At 40.1% G+C, this 24,694-nt stretch overlaps 1 protein-coding gene across 5 annotated transcripts in view; it reads left to right on the top strand.

Annotated features, from left to right (window-relative positions):
- TSC22D1 (TSC22 domain family member 1) overlaps positions 1–21,561 on the top strand; it is a 123,442-nt gene extending 101,881 nt beyond the window's left edge. For 3 of the 5 annotated variants that reach the window (XM_061434535.1, XM_061434526.1, XM_061434531.1), the window contains 2 exons: positions 18,951–19,002; positions 20,169–21,561. In XM_061434535.1, coding sequence (XP_061290519.1) covers positions 19,000–19,002; positions 20,169–20,426 — 261 coding nt within the window. In that variant the 5' untranslated portion in view covers positions 18,951–18,999 and the 3' untranslated portion in view covers positions 20,427–21,561. Of the gene's footprint in view, positions 1–17,843; positions 17,882–18,169; positions 18,545–18,950; positions 19,003–20,168 lie in introns of those variants that run through there. The other 2 variants (XM_061434536.1, XM_061434534.1) reach the window with 2 other exon arrangements.
- Positions 21,562–24,694: the final 3,133 nt, after the last annotated feature.

Below are 24,694 nucleotides of genomic sequence, written 5' to 3'. Positions count from 1 at the left end.
CTTGAGAGTCCCATGGACTGTAAGGAGATCCAACCAGTCCATCCTAAAGGAAATCAGTCCTGGGTGTTCTTTGGAAGGAATGATGCTAAAGCTGAAACACCAGTACTTTGGCCACCTGATGCGAAGAGTTGACTCATTGGAAAAGACTGATGCTGGGAGGGATTGGGGGTAGGAGAAGGGGATGACAGAGGATGAGATGGCTGGATGGCATCACCAACTCGATGGACATGAGTCTCAGTGAACTCCAGGAGATGGTGATGGACAGGGAGGCCTGGCGTGCTGCGATTCATGGGGTCGCAAAGAGTCGGACACAATTGAGCGACTGAACTGAACTGAACTGAAGTGACTTGGGAATAATCAGTCTTCACTAATCCATTTGAGAACTGGAATTGGATCCTAGAATTCTTCTATTTTGATATAAACAGAGTTGGACATCCTTGGAAACTTAGTGTTCTAAGTCCATCCAATAATATAAAACAGTGTCAGTAGCCATAGTTCTTAGACTTAGATCAAATGTGCACTTATAATAAAATACCTATTAAATCAGAATTGGAAATTTGATTATGTATATGTACATATATATAAACTCCTTTTTCCATTAACTTGTGTATCATTGCTGGAAATTCTTTAGCAGTTTTCTCTTCTTCATCCTCTGCTTCACAGAGAATGACAGCTGGAAACTTTAAAATTATAGAGATTTTTGAGACTACTAGTCATTAGTAGCACTGTTAATAAAAGAAGCAACTTCTGCAGCATCTAGTGGTTTCCATTTAAGACCTTTGTGTAGAGATAGTGCTTTCTCTGGAGAAGGAAATGGCAGCCCACTCCAGTGTTCTTGCCTGGAGAATCCCAGGGACGGGGGAGCCTGGTGGGCTGCCGTCCACGAGGTCACACAGAGTCGGACATGACTGAAGTGACTTAGCAGCAGCAGCAGCAGCAGTGCTTTCTCTTTGATTGTGGAAAAGGTTGTTCTTGGTTTTTTGTTTCATTTTGTTTGGAAATCAGGAAGATTTCCATTTCTTCTGTTTATTAAGAGCTTGTTCTCACTGGCTTCACATCACTTGAAGTTGCTGTAGCTCTAAGTGTTTCTTTTAAGTTCAGGTGTTCTTTGGTGGCCCACAGTGTGGATTCCTTTATGCTTGTTGCTCTGGAGAGATATCACTTACTCTCTGATGTCTTTCAAAATGTCCTATTCTTAGCTTCTTCCTCATTAGTTAAATTTTTTTCCTTTTCATGCACTGCTTGATATATTTTTTTTTAAATTAAAGCATAGCTGGTTTACAAAGTTGTGTTAGTTTCAGGTATACAGCAAACTGATTCAGTTACACACACACACACACACACACACGTATATATACACTATAGTCTTTTTCAGATTCTTTTCTATTCTAGGTTATTATAGGATATTGAATATAGTTGCCTGTGCTATGCAGTAGGTCCTTGTTTATCGACTTTGTATATAGTGGTGTGTATCAGTTAATCCCAACCCACTGCCTGGAATTATTTTTGAACCAGGGTCGTTAGACATGTTTGGGATTTGAATGAGTGCTTTTTTTTTTTTTCTTTAATATACCAAAGTTAGAAAAGTTAAGATTTGCGAAAGAATAGCAAACAATCTTGTAGGATATCAACTACGAGTAGCTGATAATATGCTTGAGATGTGTGTGTGTTTGTTTTTCCAGGCAGCCTGATCCAGCTGGATGCAGTTTCCTGTGTTCTGCTAATATTGCTTGAACACATAAGCCTAAGCAAAATGTGAAATATGAATTATGCTCAAGTTGTCTAATGTATAGGCTATATTGTATATTGGAACAATTTGTGTTTTCCCAATATGCTTTATAACAGAACAGATTGTGCTTGATAGTCTCTTTTAATTTAAAAAAGCATGATCTGTAGCTCTAGGAAATTTTCTTGCATTATTTTATGATACTTTCTTCTCCTCCATATTCTCTGTTCTATTTGCAAAAATTTTGAGTTTTTATTGAACATTTGCTGCAGATGTTAGTCCTTCTAAACTGCCGTCCTGGGACTTCCCTGGTGGTCCAATGGTTAAGACGCCTCACTTCTATGGGGGGCAGGGAGGGCAGCACAGGTTTTATCCCTGGTTAGGAAACAAAGATCCCACATACTGCATGGCATGGCCAAAACATCAAAATAGAAAAAAGAGCAATCCAGCTTTTGAAAAAATAATGCACTGCTGTTTTTTCTCTTTTTTCCTATTTTTCCCTTTTTGGTATTTGTTCTGGTTCTGAGATATTTCTTCAGCTTTACTTTTCATTCATTCTAGGAAATTTTCACTTGTGCTTTTATAATAGCAGTTTTTCAATTTCCATGAGTTTTTGTAGTGTTCTGTTGTTTTCTACTCCACCCCTCTCCATCTCCATTATTTTATCCATTCAAACTTTTAGCATCTTCAAAGCTTCTTCATTCCCTCGGTTTCCCTCAGGTTCCTTTTTCTTTGGGTGGTGGTTCCATTAGAGAGTAGTTAGGCCTTGCTCAGTTATTCAGTTGGTAAGGATAGGTAAGGGTCTGTTTTTCTCTACAGACTCTCATTTTGCCTGTACCTTGCACTTTGAGAAGCCTATGCTTTAGAAGTATTGGATTCTTCAATGCATATCAGCTATCTTCTGATATGTCTTGCTTTGTCTTGCTTCTATATGTCTTGCTTTGGTTTCAGCTTGATGAATTACCATCTTTTTTTCCAGGCTGTTGAAATCAACATCTCTCACGTTTGCTCTATCCTTCTATGTTTAAAACCAGATTCTCTCTCTTTAGTGGTTTGTTGGCAGCAACAGGGATAATATAATTGACTGTATTCAGTCTACCATATTCACTTGGAAGTAGCTTTGAAGAGCTTTGTAGCTGAAGGAAATAAACCCTGTGAGATTCTCATGGCTTCATGAAACTGTATAAATGAAGATTCAGAGAAGAGGGCTGTCACTATATTTCTATATTTCTGGAACTTTGTAGGCAGATAATTCTACAAAGGGACATCACTTGTGTATAGTTCCAGGCAGGAAAAGTTTCTGAGTTTTTATTGAAAGGTGAACAGCACCCCTAAATAATCATTGAAGAAAGTATTTAGGAGCATACCAAATGGTATGTAATACCTATGGCTATATTGCTATTAAATGCTCAGCAGTGCTTCTTAAATGCACTGTGTATCATAATGCTGATTTCAGTCACTGTTCTGTCAGAGAAGAAAGGAGTCTTTCGGAGTACCAAGAAAGCCAGGGCCATCCCTTGCATTGTGTACTGCTCACCACATATCCCCATGATGCTTCACGATGGCTTAACTTTGTATGGACTCAAGAATATCAGATGAGCATTGCCTCTGCCTATTCTCTCTCTTTGATATGCTCTTCCATGACTGATTCCTTCATTTCCTACAGGTTTTTACTCAAGAGTCACTTTTTCATGGAGGGCTTTCTTGATGACTATCTGAAATTTATCCTCTCTGATCTTCGACATTCCGACTTCCATTCTTTTTCTCCTCAGTATTATCAGTATCTCCTATACTATTTAGCTTTTAAAATTTTTTAATTTATTTTTATTGAAGTATAATTGCTTTTCAGTGTTGTGTTAGTTTCTGCTGTACAACAAAGTGAATTAACTATGTGTATACATATATTTGGTCTTCCCTCATAGCTCAGATGGTAAAGCATCTGCCTACAATGCTGGAGACTGGGGTTCAATCCCTGGGTTGGGAAGATCTCCTGGAGAAGGAAATGGCAACCCACTCCAGTGTATTCTTGCCTGGAAAATCCCATGGACGGAGGAGCCTGGTAGGCTACAGTCCATGGGGTTGCAAAGAGTCGGACATGACTGAGCAACTTCACATCACTATACATATATTTGGAAATGGCAGCCCACTCCAGTATTCTTGCCGGGAGAATCCTGTGGACAGGGGAGCCTGGTGGGCTGCTTGCTGTCCATGGGTCTCACAGAGTTGGACACAACTGAAGCAACTTAGCATGCATGCATGCATTGGAGAAGGAAATGGCAACCCACTCCAGTATTCTTGCCTGGAGAATCCTGTGGACAGAGGAGCCTGGTGGGCTGCTTGCTGTCCATGGGGTTGCACAGAGTCGGATATGACTGAAGCGACTTAGCAGCAGCAGCATACATATATTCCCTCCCTCTTGCGCCTCCCTCCCAGCCCACCCCCATCTTACCCCTCTAAGTGAATATTCCTTGGTTTAGAAGTCTATATGTAAATCTGGGATTCCTGATCTAGAGGACAGCATATTGAATCAGAAGGTGGTTCTCTGCCCCATCCTACAGTAGATGAGATAAATGCTGTACAAAGCACACAGTGTCTTTGAACTTCACTTTCTAAACCTACAGAAGAAGGAAATTAGAACTAGATGATCTCTACGGGCCATTTCAGCTCCAAAATTCTGCAGAAAGAAACCCTCAGGCCCAGTGAAGTCACAGAGTTGGAATCTGAGAGACTGTAATATGGAAACGCACCCCTTGATCAAAGCAGAATGTGTTTGTTAAACACATAGCATCCCTAGCACAGAATTACCTCTTCCAGTCGCTGATATTCACCTGAGTCTGTACTGCCTTTGAAATTCAGGAGCTATGTAATGCTCTAGTATTTATCTTCACCTGTGTAAATAAAACTGCTCAACCGAGCTTCATCTGCTTGTTTCAGGATCCCCAGGGACCGGCTCGAACGGCCCTACGAGGTTCTCTGTGTACAGAATCATGGTTAATGTCCTCCCCACTGGCTCTTCTTTCTACTGCTTATCATTGTTGTTATCTTAGGGAAATTAACATAAAAAACAGCTTAAAGTAACTAGTTGCTTTTAAAAAGTTAAAGAAGAGCCTGAAGCATCTGTTTCCCATAGCTGTGCAAAGGTAAAATAGAAGTAGTGTTCATTTCTGATAGACTTGCACAAGGTTCTTGAAATAGCAAATCATAATCAGGGTAACTTTTCGCTTCTTCAGAGTTTTATGTTTTTTGATTTCAAAATCTGTGATGCCCATTTTGCCCGTGGCTTCTGATTTTCATAATCTACCACAATTTAGCAAAAGCAGTGGTTTATAAAGAAATTTGGCTTTGAGGAGCTTATTTTCATGACGATAAAAAGGAGAAAAGAGAATGTTAATCATTTGAATCCTGTTGACTCTTTGAGCATAAGGGCATTATTTTGGAATTAATGGTTATGTCAGGGACTTCCTTGGTAGTCCAGTGGTTAAGACTTCACCTTCCAGTGCAGGCCTTCTGGTGCAGAGGGCGCAGGTTCGGTTCCTGGTCAGGGAGCCAAGATCCCATGTGCCTTAGGGCCAAAAAAACCAAGACGTAGAACAGAAGCAATGTTGTAACAAATTCAATAAAGACTTTAAGAATGATCCACATCAAAAAAATCTTTAAAAGATAGTTATATTAAATAAAGCAAATATATATAGAGAGAGGCATGTACAGACAGGTATGGAAGAACCAGAGATTGCTTCTAGAACTTTAAAATAATTTAAAAGTAATTGTATATATTTAGAGAGAAAATATACAGAAAGAGACAGGAAAAATATAGAGAGCCTTATATGTGTGTGTATAAATAAATAAAAGGTTAATTTAAATGTGCTAGTATTTTGTTAGGATTTTTGAAATTCTTCCTCTGAGCAAGTAATTTGTTGAGTCTTCTAATCCTCATATGAGATTTAGGAAACCTGTAGTATCAATATACCTCTGTTCTTCTGCAGGTTAATTACCAACAAATTTGATAGCTTTAAGACAAAGCAAAATTGTAGTTTAAAATTCAAACCCAATAATACATTTCCAATAATTATAGAGCAGTTAGTTCTGAAATAGACATTTTTTTTTAGGTCTGGTCAGTGAAAGTATTAAAGTCCTTGTGTTATAACTTTTTAATAGCTTTTTTTTCTTTTCTCTTTGCTTTCAGTTTAAAATATTTTTAATCAAAATACATGCATAGGTAACTAGAGAAGTAAATTCATAGAAGCGGACAGTAGCATGATGATTACTGGGGCCAGGGTGGGGGATGAGTGTGGGGAATTATTTAATATGCATGGTGTCAGACTTGCTAGAAGAAAAAGTTGTAGAGATCTGTTTTACAACAAGGTATATACTCTTTACAATACCAAACTGTACACTTAAGATGGTTAAGTTGATAAATTTTAGGTTATATGTGTTTTACCACAATAAAAAATACACATGCATTTATAAAGATCAGGTAGAATAGAAAAAAATATTAGCTGTTCCTTTTTTTTATCTTCTCACCTGCTACCTAGCCACTCTTTTCTTTCATTTTTTTAAAGTGTGATTTACATACAGTAAAGTTTCTCTCTTTAGTACACAGTTCTACAAGTTTTGACAAACACACACAGTGGTTATACCATCAGCACAATCAAGAAATGAAACAGTTCCATCTTCTACAAAAACCTCTCCTCTCTCACCCCAAGGCTCTGGCAACTTCTGATCTGGTTTGTTTGTTTGTCTGTCTGTCTTTTGTCCCCATAGGTTTGTCTTTTCTGGCTTCTTTCACTTAACCATAATATATTTGAGATTCATTCGTGTTCCTGTGTGTATCAGTACTTAATTTCTTGTTATGGCTGAGTAGTATTCTACAGTATAGGTGTACCATGATTTGTTTATCCATTCTGCAGTTGAATGACATTTGGGTTGTTTCCACTTTTGAGTGATTATGACAAAGGGCTTCCCTGGTGGCTTAGCGGTAAGGAATCTGCCTGCAATGCAAAGAGCCACAGGAGATGCAGGTTTGATCCCTGGGTTGGGAAGATCCCCTGGAGGAGGGCCTGGCAACCCACTCCAGTACTCTTGCCTGGAGAAACCCATGGACAGAGAAGCATGCGCTCACTAACTTAGACTGGGATTATTGGGTTTTATGGAGAGTGAGTCTAACTTTATAAGCAACTCCTGAACTGTTTTACAAAGCGGTTATACCATTTTACATTCCTGACATACATGAGCATTCCAACTGCTCTGCAGCCTCATCAGCAGTTGATATTTTTAGGTTAGATTTTTAAAAGATTTCCCCCCTCTGGTATCTCATTGGGACTTCCCTGGTGGCTCAGATGATACAGAATGTGCCTGCAATGCAGGAGACCTGGGATTCAATCCCTGGGTCAGGAAGATCCCCTGGAGAAGGGAATTACATTGCTGTATCTCATTATGGTTTTAGTTTGCATTTCTGTAATGACTAATGATGTTTAACATTTTTTCATGTGCTCTTTACCAGTCTTCATCTTCTTTGATAAAGTGTTGTCCATTTTTTTAAAAATTGGGTTGTTTCCTTGCTATTGAGTTTTAAGAATTCTTTATATATCTGGATATAAGTCCTTTATCAGATGTGTGACTGGCAATATTTAATTACAGTTTATAGCTTGTATTTTCATTCTTGTAACTGTGTCTTTCACAGAACCAAAATTCTCTACGTTAATAAAGTCTAGTTTATTGATTTTTTTTTTTTCTCTTTTATGGATGGTGCTTCTTGTGCCATATGTAAGAAGTCTTTGCCTAACCCAAGGTCCCACGGAATTATAGTTTGGGATTTTACATTTAAGTCTGTGGTCCGTTTTAAGTTGATATTTCATGTGGTGGGGGAAGAATGGGTCAAATTGGGTTTTGTTTTTTTATATGCATCTAGTTGTTTCAGTACTGTTTGTTGGAAATATCTTTCTGCACGAAGTCAGTTTTACATCTTTGTCAAATCAGTTTCCATATATGCATGAGACTGTCTCTTAACCTCTCTGTTCTATTCCATTGCTCTGAACATCTGTCCTTTTACCAATACCATACTATCCTGACGAGAGTAACTTTACAGAAAGCCTCGAGTGGGAGTCCCTCAGCACTTTTCTTAATGTTGTTTGGCTCATTCTAGTTCTTTTACTTTCACATATAAATTTTAGAATCACTTTATCTTTTTTTTTATAAGATGTCTTGCTGGAATTTTGATTGGGATTACATCGAATCTATACATTATTGTAGGGAGGGGTAATTGACATGTTACCCATGCTGTCTTTCAGTTGGTGAACACAGTTTATCTCACCATTTATTTGATTCTCTTGGATTTCTTTTGTCAGCATTTCTTAGTTTTCAGCATACAGATATTATACATATTTTGTTAGATTTTACACCTGTTTCACATGTTTTTATGATATTGTAAATGGAATTTAAAAAATATCAGTGTTTAATTGTTTATGCTAGTACATAGGAATACAACTGATTTTTCTGATTGAACTTGTATCCCATGACTTAGGTAAACACGCTTATTGTTAGTTCCTGTAGTTTTTTGTGTGCATTCTTAGGGATTTTCTGTATAGGCAGTCTTGTGCTAAGTTGCCTTAGTCACGTCCAACTCATTGCTACCCTATGGACTGTGTAGCCCACCAGGCTCCTCTGTCCGTGATATTCTCCAGGCAAGAATACTGGAGTGGGTTGCCAGGCCCTCTTCCAGGGGATCATCCTGACCCAAGGCTCAAACTCTAGTCTTTTATGTCTCCTGCATTGGCAGGCGGGTTCTTCACCTGCTAGCGCCACCTGAAAAGCCCCAAAGACAATCATATTATCTGTTAATAGGATAGTTTTATTTTTATCTTTTTAATCTGTATATCCATTCTTTTGGTCTTCCTTCCTTCCCTTTTTTTTTTTTTTTTGCCTTATTGCCTGCCTATTACTATTACCTCCAGTGTCATATTGAATAGTATTGCTGAGATTGGACATTCTTGCCTTTTTTTCCAATCGTAGGAGGAAAGCATTCATTGTTATATTGTTAAGTGTATGTGAACTGAATGGTTTTTATTAGGGTGAAGAACTTCAATTCCTATTTTGCTGAGAGGTTTTTTTTTATTATGAATGGAGGTTGAATTTTGTCAGATTGCTTTTTCCTGCCTCTGTTGAGATGACCCTGTAATTTTTCTTTAGTCTGTTGACTAAATCATACAGTAGAATCATATTGATTTTCAGATGTTTACCTTTCCTTCTCAGAATAAATGCTGTTTGGTCCTGATTATATAACTGGTGTCAAGTTGCCAAAACTTTTTAAAGAATTTTAGTATCTCTGTTCAGTAGGGCTATTGGTCTATAGCTATCTTCTTTTTTTTTTTTTTTAATAACATCATTACCTGATTTTAGTATTAGGGTCATGCTGGCCTTGTAGAATGATTTGGGAAGTATTTTCCCTTCTTTAGTTTTCTGGAAGAGAGTTTGTATAGAATAGGTATTATTTCTTCCTTAAATGTTTACCAGTGAAACCACATGGGCCTGAGGGTTTTGGCATAGGAAGATTTTAAATTACAAATTAATTTTTAAAAGAGACCATTTAGATTACCTGTTTCTCCTGGAGTGAGTTTTGGTAGTTTTTGTTTTTCTAGGAATTTGTTCATTATATCTAAGTTGTTATATTTATTAAAATAAATGTAATATGCTATGTTTTATTTTATTTTTTTCTCAGTTCAAAATATTTCCCAATTTCCCTTTTATTTGACCTCCATAGGCTATTTAGGTATGTGTTATTTCCAAATATTCAGAGATTTTCCAAATAATTTTCTGTCATTGATTTCTAATTCAATTCCAATGTGTGTATACAGCATGCTTTGTATGATTTGAATTCTTTTAAATTTCTTGAGACTTGTTTTGTGGCTCAGAATGTGGTGTCTCCTGGTAAAAGTGCCATGTGTGCTTGAAATGAACGTGTATTCTGCTGCTACTGGATGGAACGTTCTACAGAAACCAGCTAGGTCAAGTGCTTGACAGTTATTCAAGTGTTCAGTATTCTTATTTTCTGTTTACTGTCTTTCAGTTACTGAGGATTGTTGAAAACTACAGTTTTTGGATTTTTTTATTTCTCCTTACAGTTCTATCAGTTTTTGCTTAATATAGTTTGAATCTCTGTTATCAGTGTTTAAACACTTAGGATTTTTATGACCTCTTGATAAATTGATCCTTTTATTCATTAGGAAATGATTTAGCCTTGCAGTCTACTTGGTCTGAAAAATACAGCCTTTTCAGCATTCAGCATTTGATTATTTTAACATAGAGAATCTTCTTCCATTCTCTTATTTTGCCCATTTATGCCTTTATATTTAAAGAATTATTTCTTAAAGCCAGCAGTAGGTGTGTCTTGCTTTTTTATCTAATCCAACAATCTCTACCTTTTAATTACGGTGTTTAATTGAGAACATTTACATTTAACGTGATTATTGCTACAGTTGGTTTAAGTGTACTGTCTTATTGTTTGCTTTTTGTTCATCCCTCCTTTCTACTTCTTTTAGATTGTATTTTCTCTAATGATTCCATTTTATCTTTATTGGCTTATTATTAATAGCTATAACTCTTTGTATTGTTATTTCAGGTATTACTTTAGAGTTTGTAGAATCCATCTTTAACTTATCACATCTACTTGCTAGTAATCTAAGAACTGTACAGCAGTATCCATTCCTTCTCCCCTCCTGGTCTGTGTTCTATTTTGTCATACATTTTACTTCTATGTATGATATAGCCCCTCTTCACTCATATACTGTTACTAATTTTGCTTTAAACGGTCAGTTATTTTTTAAAAGAGATATAATAGGTTTTTTTTAAGAGAAATAATAGTTAAGGGAAATATTTTTGTGTTTAACTACATACATAGTTCCCATTTCTGAAGCTCTACATTCTTTTGTACAAAATTTCTTATGGTGATAAATTTCTTATCACTGGCAGTGATTGAGTCCTTCCAGCTTTCTGAAAAAGAACTTCATCCTCATTTTTTTTTCTTTGTTAAAATATTTATTTATGTGGCTGTGCCAGGTCTCAATTGCAGCATGCAGGATCTTTTGTTATAGCATATAAGATCTAGTTCCCTGACTAGGGATTGAAAGCAGGCCCCTGCATTGGGGGCACAGAGTCTCAGCCACTGGACCACCAATGAAGTCCCTCGTCTTTATTTTTGCCAGATATTTTCACTGAGGACAGACTTATAAGTTGACAGACTTTTCAGAATTTCCTCTCAGTGCTTGAAAGATACTGCCACACTCTTCTGTCAACCAGAAGTCTGCTTCCAGTCTCATCTTTGTTGCTCTGTGTATAATCTAGTTCTTTTCTCTGGGTAGCTTTTAGGATGATCTCTTTATCGCTGGTTTTAAGCCATTTGATGATGATATACCTTGCTGTAGTTTTCTTCATAATTCTCTTGCTTGAGGTTTGTTTAACTTCTTGGATCTTTTTTTTTTTTTTTCAATAAAATATGGAGAAAATTACCATAATTGCCTCAAATATTTTTCCCCTCCCTTCCCTTCTTCTTCAGGGACTTCACTAGAGATTTATTTGGTTGTTTGAAATTTCTCCACGGTTCAATGATATGGAGCAATAATAATTTTTTTGTTTTTTTGTTTTTTTTCTGTTTTGTTTTTGTTAGTTTCTATTGCTAATATATCACTAATATTTCTGCCCTGTTTAATTTGCTGTTAATCCCATCAGCCTATCTTTTTTCCCAAATCATATGTTTCATCCTTGTAAATTGGGTTTTCTGCACTTAATATGCTAATGTTTACCTGTACTTTCTTGAACATATAAAACATGGTTATAATAATTTCAGTGTCCTGGTATACAAATAATATCATCTTTGTCATATCTGGGTCATTTTGATTGATCGATTTTCCTCCCCATCGTGAGTCATATCTCCCTGCTTGTTTGTATGCCTGGGACTTTTCATTGGATGCCAGACATTGTGAATTATTGGTTGCTAGCTGTATTTTATTTAATATCTCTGAGCTTTGTTTCAATAAAAAATTAAGTTACTTGGAAATAGTTTGATCTTTTCAAAGCTTCCTTGTATATTTATCTATTTTATTTTTTATTGAAGTGTAGTTGAATTACAGCGCTTTGTTAATTATTGCTGTGCAGCAAAGTGACTCAGTTTTTCACATATACACTCTGTTTCATATTCTCCTCCATTATGGTTTATCATGGGATACTGAATACAGTTCCCCATGCCGTCCAGTCGGACCTTGTTGCTCACCCTTTCTATATATAATAGTTTGCATCTGCTAACCCCAAATTCCTACCCTTACCCTCTCCCACCTCCTTTCCCCTTGGCAACCACCCATCAGTCCAGAACTAACTTTTCATCGTGACTTTGGCACTATCCTTCTAAATATCTGGCATCCTGTGTTTACAAGTTTTTATTTTTTTCTTTTTTACCCAGGCTGGTGGCAACACCAGTCCTGTGTGATTTCTAGAAGCTGTTCTGCTGCTTCTGTTGCTGGCTCTTCCCCAGCCTCAGGCAGTTGCCCCACGTGTGCTACGTACTCATCTGAAACCTGGGAGCAGAGCAGCTCCTGGAAGACCCCATTCTCCCTCTTGAAAATATTTTTTAATCAAAGCAATACCTGTACCTACCTAAAAATAGAGTGAATAGAAACAAAAGTTAGCAATTTCCTTTTTTCAGTCCATAAATTTATGCCTCAGCAGGCAGCCACTTTTAATTTCTCAAATTTACCCACAAATGTCCACGTAATAATATATTTATACTGTTATTTCTTGCTCTGTTAATTGTAGGCATTATATAATCAAGCCATAGTCGAGGATTTAGCACTTTTACACCATTCTTAACAGACATTGTTTTTTTCCTGCCATGCATTTCTTCTTCCCACAACCTTCCCAGTAACCTTAACTTTTTAAACCAGTAAAACAATTTTAAGAATTATTATAGTCAAGTTTTATCTATGAACATTCTTTTCTTTTACTTTTGATTTCTGCAAAACTGTAAAACTGCCTTTGAAGTTAGCTAGTTGTTCAGTTAGATCTGGTTCATACCTGGCTTTAGCCCCCTCCCCCTACAAATGCTCAGCTCTATTAGATCATGTCTCTGTTTATTCGCAACAAAGTGCTGCCTCCCAAAGGCTCTCACTCCCCCCCACGATTACATACCTGTTGCTGCTAAGGTTTGCTTATTAGCACCTGTCATCCCCAGATTTCCTTCCCCATCATCTTCTTTTGGGTTCTTTCACTACACCGTGCAGCATCTTAGTTCCTGCACCACGGATCGAACCCATGCCCCCTGCAGTAGAAGCGTGAAGTCCTAACCACTGGACAGCCAGGAACATCCCTCATTATCCTGTTGATTCCCTTCCTCCTCTCCAGCATTTGAGTCCCTGGTTCATGTTTCTCATGCCATCTTTTCTTTGTGGGGGAATGTATTATTTTTTTTTTAATTTTCATCTTATTGTGGTAAGAAGACTTAACCTGAGACCCACCCTCTCAAAGTTTTACATTTGCAACATCGTATTATTGATTTCAGGTGCAAGGTTGTACTGCCAATCTCTAGAACTTATTCCTCTTGCTTTAAACCCCTTTCCCTGATTTGCTCCTCCATTTTGGTGTCTAAAATATCTGAAAATGTTCTTGTGATACATTTACATTTAAACGATTTGACTAAGTGAAAAACCTTTCTCTCTTAGAATTTTGTAAGCAGTTTCTCCATTGTTTCCCAGTGGCCAAAACAGCCATTCTGATACTGGTACCTGTGTTTGTACCTTGCTTTTTTCTGTTTGGGAGCTTTTAGGATTTTCTCTGTCCCAAGTGATCTTTAGTTTTGTCATGACGCACTTTGGTGTAGGGCTCTTTTCATTGATGGTGGTCGCCATTTGGTCGTCTCATATAATCAGGAGACTTGTGCCCTTCAGTTCCCGACATATTCTTAAATTGTTTCCTTGGTAACTGCCATCCCTCTGTTCTGTGTTTTTGGAATTCATTCTATTTTGCTCTTGGACCTCCTCCTCGATGGACCCGGTTAGTGTCTTGTATCTCATATTTCCATCTCTGTTTCTTTTGTTCTGTTATTTTGGGGAAGATTTTCTCAACTTTATTTTCCATCTTTTCAGTGGAAATCAAGGAAATTTAAAGTATGGTTGAATTTTTCTTAATTTTTTTTGACATTCTTTCTTGTTCCAATAGTGTGCAGGACCCAAACAATAGAACATTATTTGTGGTTTATCTGCAGTTCAGCTTTAACTTGGAGTCCTGTAGTTTCATTTGCTAAACCTGGTAAAATGACCCCCAGCACCTAGAGAGAGTGGACTAGAAAGGGAAGGTGGCGAGCAGTCCCTAGACAACAGCTGTTCGGTCAAGCTCGGGGTTCTGTGCTTCAGCCTCTTCTGCGGCAGTCAGTTTAGATTTGCAAGGAGTTTGGACAGAGGGACAAACAGGTCATCTTATTTGAGTGGTGGGTCACCAACTGTACCTATATTGTTGTTGCTGTTGTTCAGTCACTAAGTCCTGTCCGACTCTGTGACCCCGTGGACTGCAGCACACCAGGCCTCCCTGTCCATCCCCAACTCCCAGGGTTTACTCAAACTCATGTCCATCGAGTCAGTGATGCCATCCAGCCATCTCATCCTCTGCCTCCCCCTTCTCCTCTTGCCCTCAGTCTTTCCCAGCATCAGGGTCTTTACCTACATTGTACCTATCAAGTTTGGAAGAAGAGCACATGTCACTGAATTAGCATATGTGCTATTAATATGCAGAAGTGGTTGAACTGGAATCCAGGTAAAAAGGCACTTAGGCAAAACAGAACAGAACAACAAAATCAACAACAGATAACCACCCAGTCTTAAAGGTCCGGGCTTTTTCCTGTGATCCAGATTCCCCACTGGAGTGAGACCTCTTGACCTCTGCCCAGTGTCTGAAGGGGACTAGTATCATCCATGCCTTCAGGGGTCTCTCCTGGAGGCATGCGTGTGTTTATCCTGTCCTTGGTTAAACTCTGGGCACTAAACTCACAGATGTTCTATTTTGCAAATGGAAGAAACTTTCTGTAATAGCTGGAAAGTAATTTTAGTCCTCTGGGCCTCAGACATTCCTGACCCATGGACTCTCCTCTGTAGAGATCTCTAATCTTGTTGCCTTCTTTTTGAAATTATGTCTTTTCAGTTTTCAATTTAAAATCTATCTTATCCAAGCTACCACATAACATTGAGCAGAATTCCATGCTCTATACAGTAGGTCCTTGTAGGGTACACATTTTAAATATATCTGTGTGTACATGTCCATCCCAAACTCCCTAACTCTCCCTTCCCCTTATCCTTTCCCCCAGGGAGAGTGGATACTTGTGTATGTATGGCTGAGTTCCTTTGCTATTCACCTGAAACTGTCACACCATCATTAATCAGGGGTGTGTGTGTGTGTGTGTGTGTACAGAATAAAAAGTTTAAAAAAAGAAATGAAAGTCAAACTTAATAAATCTAACAAAGGCTATAACATTCATAGAGATTAAAATTTTTTCTCTAGTTAAAAAGAAAATCTATCTTAAAGGAACCTAGCACATTTATGAAAAAGATAGGAAAAGAAATAGATTTCTAACTATCCTTTTTCCCAGCAGATTCTCCAGAAATATATTACAGATGTTCAAGGGTGTATGTACAAGGATGTTTCTTGCAAGTGTGTCTAAAATAGCAAAGTGTTGGTGATGACCATAATGTCCCACTGTAGAGATATGGGGTAAACAGACTGCAATTTGGATATTGGCTTCTATTAGCTGAATACGTGGATGATCAGTTGGAATGAATGAAATGAAAACATGACCAGCTTGTAACTTTCTATTTTCAAGAACATCACGAATAAATAAAATTCAGTTAATTTATTAATCTTCTTAAACCAGTGGGAATTTAAAATTCTTTTCTATATATGATCCTAGAGTTTTGGTTTTTTAAGCTCTTTTTACAACTTAAGTGATGCTTTACTTTTTCCTGTGCACTTGACATTCCATTTAAATCTGTAAATGACTTAATCATGTAATGATAACTGTAACTTTCAAAATATATAGAAACTGCTGCTGCTGCTGCTGCTAAGTCGCTTCAGTCGTGTCCGACTCTGTGCGACCCCATAGACGGAAGCCCACCAGGCTTCCCCGTCCCTGGGATTCTCCAGGCAAGAACACTGGAGTGGGTTGCCATTTCCTTCTCCAATGCATGAAAGTGAAAAGTGAAAGTGAAGTCGCTCAGTCGTGTCCGACTCTTAGTGACCCCATGGACTACAGCCTACCAGGCTCCTCCATCCATGGGATTTTCCAGGCAAGAGTACTGGAGTGGGGTGCCATTGCCTTCTCCGATATAGAAACTATGATGTAGTAAATAATAATTGTGCCTAGATTCATAGACATACAGACCACATATCTGCTTCCCAAATTGTGATTTTTGAGCTTCCACTTAGTTTTTTCCTTTTGAAAATAAATTTGTATCATAATATATAATTTTTGTAAATTATAAATATGCCAACACATATTTGAATATCACTTGAATATCATTTGTTATTCAAAAGCAAAGCCTTAAAGTTTAGAGAATATAAACCTTACAATAACAAAGAATGATGATACTGCCTTGGTTTTTAAACCCCAAAGAGAATTAATTGCCCTTTCATCAGCTTCCACCTTCACGAGATTTGGTACCTAACCATTTTGGACAGTTTCTAAAACCAAACACACTTTGCCAACATTGGGTCAACTTCAAAGACTTATCTAAGAGGCTCCACTAGCAACTTAAAATTTCCTAAATTAAAGGATTCTGCTTAAGAGAGAATGTTTGAGAGAGGAAAGACCATATGTGGGTTTGTGTGTGTATGTATGTAAATAGAATACGTACCTATATATGTTCTGTGGTCAAGTTTTATGTTGGAATTATTTGTGATGATACAATTTGCTTATTTGAAAGTCTTTAGTATTTGTTTTTTGTTTCTGTTTTTATAGGATTACGCCATTAGAGGGCAGTATTGTAGAGGCTTAAATGTACCTTAAACATACTGAATTGCAAGCTGTTTATAACCTATAATAATCAAGTGACCCTAAGGCCTTAGACTTATAGTATATTAAACTTTAAACTCAGTTGGTACATTCTTGCAAGTATTTTAAATTAATAGAAGAAAATTATGTAACGGGTTAAGCTATTTCACACTCAGATCTTTTAATTTTGGTTTAGAGAAGGGAATTATTTGGTCAGTGTGGCTGTAAGGTTGACACGCAGACTTTACAGTATCTCAATTCCGCTGATGTAAGAAGGCTCAAAGGACTGACTCTTATAGAAATTGCACTTAACATCTAAAAACTTGCCTTAGGGACTTAAAGTGAAAATAGGTCTATGTAGGAAGGATTCACGGAGAAGGCAATGGCACCCCACTCCAGTACTCTTGCCTGGAAAATCCCATGGATGGAGGAGCCTGGAAGGCTGCAGTCCATGGGGTCGCTGAGGGTCAGACACGACTGAGCGACTTCACTTTCACTTTAAACTTTTCAGCATTGGAGAAGGAAAGGGCAACCCACTCCAGTGTTCTTGCCTGGAGAATCCCAGGGACGGGGAAGCCTGGTGGGCTTCCGTCTATGGGGTCTCACAGAGTTGGACACGACTGAAGTGACTTAGCAGCAGCAGGAAGGATTCAACCTGTGGGTTTTTTTTTCCCCCTAGCTATACACGGAAGGAAATGCAGTTTTAAGGTTTATGGCAATGGGAACTTTTAAGATCTCATTTCATCTGGTAGATTCCTTTTGGCTTCAATTTATATATGCGTAGCAAAGACTATGTACTGCTTTTTGTTTCTACACATAATTGATAAATTCATAGAAAGGTAGAATCTCTCAAAAAGGAAATATGATTTTTTTCCCTCTAAAATTCACTAGCTTAAAAAAAAGTATTATTACAACATAGTTATCTTTATAAATAAAACCACCCTTAAAGTCCTCCAATTACTGCTGCCTGTTACAACGAGATAATTGAAATCGAGATACTCCAGCTCCTGCGAGTCTTTAAGTGCTGGGACTGGGCATGCCCAGTAGCTCAGACGGTTCTGGTTGCAAATAAGCAGCTTTCGCCGTTCAGCAGCCACGGGGACAGGCAGCTCCAGGGACGGGGTCTGACTCCCTTAAACGTAAGCACGTGCGGAGCCCTAATCGCATTTTCAGGACCCCTCGGCGTTTTCCGCCGGAGCACTGCTCGGTCTTTCCTTGATCTTGGAGGCCCCTGCGGCCCGCTTCTGGGCCCCTGAAGCCGCGGCCTGGGCCAGCCCACCCGAGGAGCCGGTGGGGAGGCTGGGGGCGGGGGGGGGGTGGGGAGGGGGCGGGGCAGCGGGAGGAGGGCGGGAAAGGGAGGAGGGGGCGGATCCAGCGGCGCGCTGGCCAATCGGCGCGGCTCTTTCCTGCATATATTTTGCACGGAGACTGGGAGCCCTAGACTAGAGCCTAGTGGAGCCCGGCTGCTGACCAGGGAACCTTCTCTGCACGGCAGTGGGATCTGCGTCTTCCCGGAATCACCAAGCCCCAGAAGCCGGGCTTCTTTCAATTAGTGCTGCCGTTTCTGTTTCTCCCTGAGCTGCGTAAAGCTAGAAGATTTTTATCTAGCCCCAACAAAGCGGCTAGTATTCCCTCTTTTTTTTTTTTTCCTGCGAGGGTGTTTTTGGCTGCAATTGCATGAAATCCCAATGGTGTAGACCAGTGGCGATGGATCTAGGAGTTTACCAACTGAGACATTTTTCAATTTCTTTCTTGTCATCCTTGCTCGGGACCGAAAACGCCTCTGTGAGACTTGACAATAGGTAAATGTCGGCTGGGATACTTTTTAAAATTTACTCGTGAGATCCTTGTAATAATGCAGGTGAAAGATAGCCCGGCGAATTCCTTTGTCCATTGCTGAGAGGCTACGGTGACATGGATGTTGCTTTTTGAAATGTTCCGAATAGCCTTGTTTTTGCAGGTCTGGCCAGAGCACAGTGTTTTACCACATTATGTAATTTAGCCTTTGTGGCTCACTAAAATAGGGAAATGTCTGGATATTCGTTAGGAAGAGAGTGGCTGGTGTTTTCTGGAGGGTGATATATTACATAGCATTAAAGAATGTTCAGAAAATGATGTTAGTAACACCACAGAATTGAGGAATTCTTTTTGTCTGGGATAGGGAAAAAAGGTCTCATTTATTGATTTTTTTTCCCTTCTCTTTTTCAGCTCATCTGGTGCAAGTGTGGTAGCTATTGACAACAAAATCGAGCAAGCTATGGTATGTACTGTTTTAAAAATCGTTTGTACTAAATGTGGGCACGGTACAAAATGCAGGGTATCTTGGGATGAAAGGAGCGCATCCGTAGAAGATGATGACTGCTCTCCATACATTTAGAAATGCCGGCACTGTCTCCATTCTGCCAGCATGAAGCCACATACCTGGGCTGCTAAGGAGAGAGAAAGGGACCCTGCGGGCATTCGATGTTCTTGCCAGGACCGATTTCAAACAACCGTCAAGACTTTGGCGGAGGTGCCTGCCCCTCTTTTGGTGGGGAATTGCTGGGAACGCGCTGGCCCAGCGTGTCCTTCGGTCTCGGGCACATCGCTAGTGATGTGGCTTTCCTAGGGATCCTAAGGTTTACCGCGGAGCCGGGAGCGGGGAGGGCCCCAGAAGTGGGGGTCTCGGGAAGGAGCCTCCTACACAGGGCCAAACGGATCCCCAGTGGTGGAGGCTCCTGCACAATGAAGAGCTGGAGAAAAGTTTCGCCGTCTCAGCCTGCGCCTGGATTTCTCCTATTTTTTATTTCCGCCTTGGCCGTTCTTTGTTATTGGAGCAGCGCCTGTGGCTCTTCTCACGGGATTCTCTGCCCACTGTTGCTAGGCAAACTCTGAACCTTTAATTCGGAGCTATAAATAACTCGAGCGCCCATTGGCTGCGACGGCTACCCAGGTTTCTGTGATGTCAGCTTAATCACGAAAAGGGGGGGTTGGGGGGAGGAAAATGCGGCAACACGCTCTGTAGGAACTGGCTGCAGCCGGTGCTGAGGGAGGCGGTCCAGCGGGCGGAGGGAGGGGCTTGGGGGCGGGGTCGTGGCTCCCGTTGCTCGGGGCTGGACATCCCTGAGCCCGGCTTCTTTCTGTACCGAGCTGGAGCCCGGCTGCATTTTGCCATCTCGAATAGGAAACCTGAGCGTAGGCATTCCTGGCCAACGGCTGCAAGGAAAGCAAAACCTTGATCACTTATACGTTAAACTGAAGTATTGTATAGTTAGGGTGGTATTCCGTCTTTTTCCCCTGGAGCCTGTTAAATGAACCTCTAAAGGCAGGATATGTCAGTGGTTAGGGAGAGACGTGCAAAATGTTTTAACAATTCACAATCCGGGAAACAGTCAATAGAACGTTAAACCTTTCTCCCCCACCGCCCTTCCTTCTCTCCCTTTTCAGGATCTGGTGAAAAGCCATTTGATGTATGCAGTTAGAGAGGAAGTGGAGGTCCTCAAGGAACAGATCAAGGAACTCATAGAGAAAAATTCCCAGCTGGAGCAGGAGAACAATCTGCTGAAGACACTGGCCAGTCCCGAGCAGCTTGCCCAGTTCCAGGCCCAGCTGCAGACTGGCTCGCCCCCTGCCACCACACAGCCACAGGGGACCACACAGCCCCCGGCCCAGCCAGCGTCCCAGGGCTCAGGACCAACCGCGTAGCCATCCGGGCCCCCGAAGAACTGGCTGCTGTGGTCTGAACTGAACAGACCCGAGAAGATGTACTAGGGGAGGGGTCCGCCCCCACCGTCACCCATTTCATTGCTCGCTGCAAAAGAGACGTGAGACTGACACATGCCATTTTCTCTTTTTTCCAGTATTAAACACTCATATGCTTTCGGCTTGAAGAAGTTTCTTAGTTGGGTGAGTTAAAGGTTAATCAGAGAATTAGCATGGATATACTGGGACCTCATGCAGCTTGGCAGGACCGTGAGAAATGGTTTCATTCATTCTGAGGAGCTGTTGTGCCTTTCCACCCCCCCGCCCCTGCTCCCCACCCCCCACCCCCTCCAAGAGTTCTTCCTGCTTGCACAGTAGTGTACTCCATGGGGTTCCGAAGCAGAGGAGCTTGCCGCTGGACTTTTCCTCTCCTCCCCGGAGAGGAACTGGAAAGGGAGGTGAAGGTCAAGAGTGAAGCTTAGTCTCACCTAAGATGAGGGGAAAACATAGTCCATTGTACAAACGACGACTGTCACCAGACTCCATTAAAAAAAAAATTGGACTGTGCCTCTTTCCGAAACAGCGGATGACACAAAACTATTGGCGTGACTAAATGGTGACAGGTAGCTGGGACCTAAGCTCTCTTACCATGAAGGTTGTTTTGCTTATTGTATATTTGTGTATGTAGTGTAACTATTTTGTACAATAGAGGACTGTAACTACTATTTAGGTTGTACAGATTGCAATTTAGATGTTTCATTGGCAGTCTGAAGAGGTGTGGATTGTCTTTTATATAGCGATCTTCGTGAAAAACCCATGAAGCAAAACACACCTCCCTAAAGAGATTTTAAGAATTTGGCACAGTTAGTCACTTTGTGTAATCTGCAATCTTCTAGCTGCTGAGTATCTTGAAGTCACTCCCTGTTCACTGAAATCCTTTGATTGAACTGGTTGAATACTTTGAAAAATGCGGAGTTCTAGCTAATGGATTTCCCAGTAGGGGTTTCTGCATATTACCTGTATAGTAGTTATCTGCATATGTTTCTCTGCATGTTCTCTACACAGTTGTAAGGTGTCACTGTATTTAACTGTTGCACTTGTCAACTTTCAATAAAGCATACAAAATGTTGATAAACAAGTGTTTCTACGTTACAGTGTTAATGTAATGGTAGTCACTTCCACAACTATTTCCAGGCAAAGTTAAAACAATTTGGTGAAATTCTGAAGTGGGGTGAAAGGGTTGGGCAAAGTAGTGATGCTCATGGTTTGATTGGAGAAGCATAAGGAATCTGACATTGCATTATTTCAGGCAGTAAGGGAAGAGACAAGGAGGCAAGAGCTTGGTCCTTCAGATTGTTGTGTGACCTGGACAAATGGCTTTCCCCATTCACAGCTGATGGGAGGGTGCTGAAAGAAATCTCTTCAGTGCCTCTGTGGCTTTAAAACTCCGGGAGTCCATGGAAGTCTTAATCTTCCAGTGTTTACCGGCTGAGGGGAATGAACCTTACTCTGTGTATAATCCCAACAAGCAGCTCTAGGATCAGAAGGTGGGGCTTAGAGAGAGAATCTGAGCTTGAAGAACTCTGAGAATGGATGCCTTTCCTAGTGTGGATTGAGTTCCCAGCTCCTAGGGATGCCCAAACAAAAGATAGGATAATTCCAGTGGCTTCCTTTATACTGAGTTTGAGGAAGGACCAGATGAACAAGGGAGTCCCCTCCCGCTTGTTTCCTTAAGGCTAAAATAAGTCAAAGTTCTAAACATGGAATCCTAAAGCAAGTTGGCACCTGAGAAGCAAGCCTGCAGGGTCCCATTCCGTTGCAGGAGCCGTGCCACTGAGCAGAGATGAACAGGGTGGGTTTTCAGCCCTGCAGTCTGCCCCAGCACCTCAGTACCCCTCCACTAGAGAGAAGCAGCATTCCTCAGCTCCACGGTTTTCTCAGGCCCTTGCAGGATAGGACTCAACTTTTCTGAATCCTTCTCTAATGCAGAACTGATGGGAGGTTGATGGGTGGATGGAGGGAACATCAGAGTTCCCTGGAAAGGACTGGACTGGGTGCATGTGTGACGGAGCTCAAAGTGACCTGCTGGGCAGCCTAGCTCTTATTGAAGCGCTGAACTGCCGACTGCCGTGGAAGGGGGCCGTGGCCATGAAGATGGTTTGGGGAAACTTGGAGACGGCTTAAAACAATCCTTGTCATACTCACATGAAGGTTATATATTAATAACTGACAAAGGGATACTCATGTAGTAATCCCATTTCCTTTAAAAAGAAAGCTATGCTGATTCTAAATCCTTAACCATTTCATCCTTTATATTTTTAACGAAGCCTCTTCAATAGCAAAGGTTGTAATTGTGGGAAATTTGAAAAAATTCATGTCAATGTATCATTAAGGTAGAACTTTCTTCATTATTTAATGGAATTGGGGGCCTTTTTTATTAAAAATGCAAGACTCCCATGCTGTTTTGGGAGCTGAATATTGTACATGAAATAAGAATGAATTAGTAAAATCAAAAGATGTTTTTTCATGCATGTTCACTTTAGTTACTACTAAACATGTTTTAAGTAATTTTAAAGGGCATTTTTACTGTCTGCTTACAGACCTGATTAGGGCTTTGTTGGCTTGTGGGTTGCTATATAATTGATTATATCATACTTAGTTCCTCTGGAGCGGGAGAGATTTTTAAGGAGGACGGAATGTTGTCCAGCCCTGGGTGTGCCTGACATCATCAATTACAGCAGGAGAAACCACCATTTGGGGAAGGAGAGACAAGGAATTTTACCTGATTTTAATGAATGAATGCTTTCTGTTTTAAATTCACAATGCTTATAACTCATTAATTCTGTGCCTCTTTTTTTGCATAGTTTAAAAGCAAAAATTTATTTTTCGTTATGTGATAAATACATAATGCCAGGATCAATTTTAAATTGATACAAGATATGTATAGATATTCATTATAACTGAAATGGGTAAAGAACTTGCCTGCAATGCAGGAGACCTGGGTTTGATCCCTGGTTTGGGAAGATCCCCTGGAGAAGGGAATGACTACCCAATCCAGTATTTTTGCCTGGAGAATTCTGTGGACAGAGGAGCCTGGCCAGCTGCAGTCTTTGGGATTGCAAAGAGTCAGACACGACTGAGCAACTAACACACACAGATTAGAAATGAAAACTTAATTTCCACAAACAGTGCTCTGCCCTTACTTTTATGTAAAAGGAGTAGCTGAAGCTACCAGGGGCCTGGCAGCCTTTAGCCATCAACTTCACAACCATTCCAACAGCAATCACGGCCCAAAGATCAGAAATGGAGGCAGAGAAAAATGAAGTTTCCTCCCTCTTAAATAAGAGCGCCTGCCACGGAGCAGAGATGAAGAAGAGCTCCACCTTCCAGGCCTGGCACTGCAGAAACTAGCTCTTTGACCTTTTGAATGGGACCTTCTACCCACTTTCTCATCAGTAAAATACGGAGCTGGATCAGATTACGAAGATGCTGTCCTGCCGCAAGATGCTACAGTCCTCCGCTTTTTCCAGTGACTTCATTTCATTGGAACTTTTGGGAGGAGAGTGTACTGTTTTATTTGTTTAACTTCATGGGCTAAATTAATTTGGTGTTAATCCTAACTCTGCCGTTTTCTAGCAAGGTGACGTTGGGCAGGTTCCTTTACATACTGGTCTGTTTCCTCATGCTAAAATGGGGACATGCTATCTCCATAGGTTTTATTTTGTAAGGGAACGCTGTAAACACAGATTGATTCAAAGCAAATGGGTCAAGAAATGTTAGGCTCTGTCTTATTTTTGAGTCATTCATTCTCTTGTTTATTTGTATATTTAATTTTGTATTTTTTTGCATGAATAAAGGTGTGGCAGTTTTATTTTCTGAGCTTCCCTGATAGCTCAGTTGGTAAAGAATCTGCCTGCAAGGCAGGAGACCTCGGTTTGATTCCTGGGTTGGGAAGATCCGCTGGAGAAGGGAAAGGCAACCTACTCCAGTATTCTGGCCTGGAGGATTCCATGGACTATGGGGTCACAAAGAGTCGGACACGACTGAGTGACTTTCACTTTATTTTCTATTAGCTTTTATTTAGCATTGGGATAATCGTGATGGCTGTTAAAATTTTATTACAAAAATGCACTAAAAAATGCCTTTTCTTGGAATAGGGACAGAAATATACCATTCCTTCTATATCTAAGAAATTATACTTAAGGCAGCTATTTGATTAGAAAGAATTTATTGGGAATTGTTTGAAAGTCATATTGGTGGAAGTAAATACA

Source organism: Bos javanicus, chromosome 12, assembly GCF_032452875.1.
Source record: "Bos javanicus breed banteng chromosome 12, ARS-OSU_banteng_1.0, whole genome shotgun sequence".
NCBI lineage: Eukaryota > Metazoa > Chordata > Mammalia > Artiodactyla > Bovidae > Bos > Bos javanicus.
Note: the sequence above shows the minus strand (reverse complement) of the source record. Positions and strands in the feature narration are given on the sequence as shown.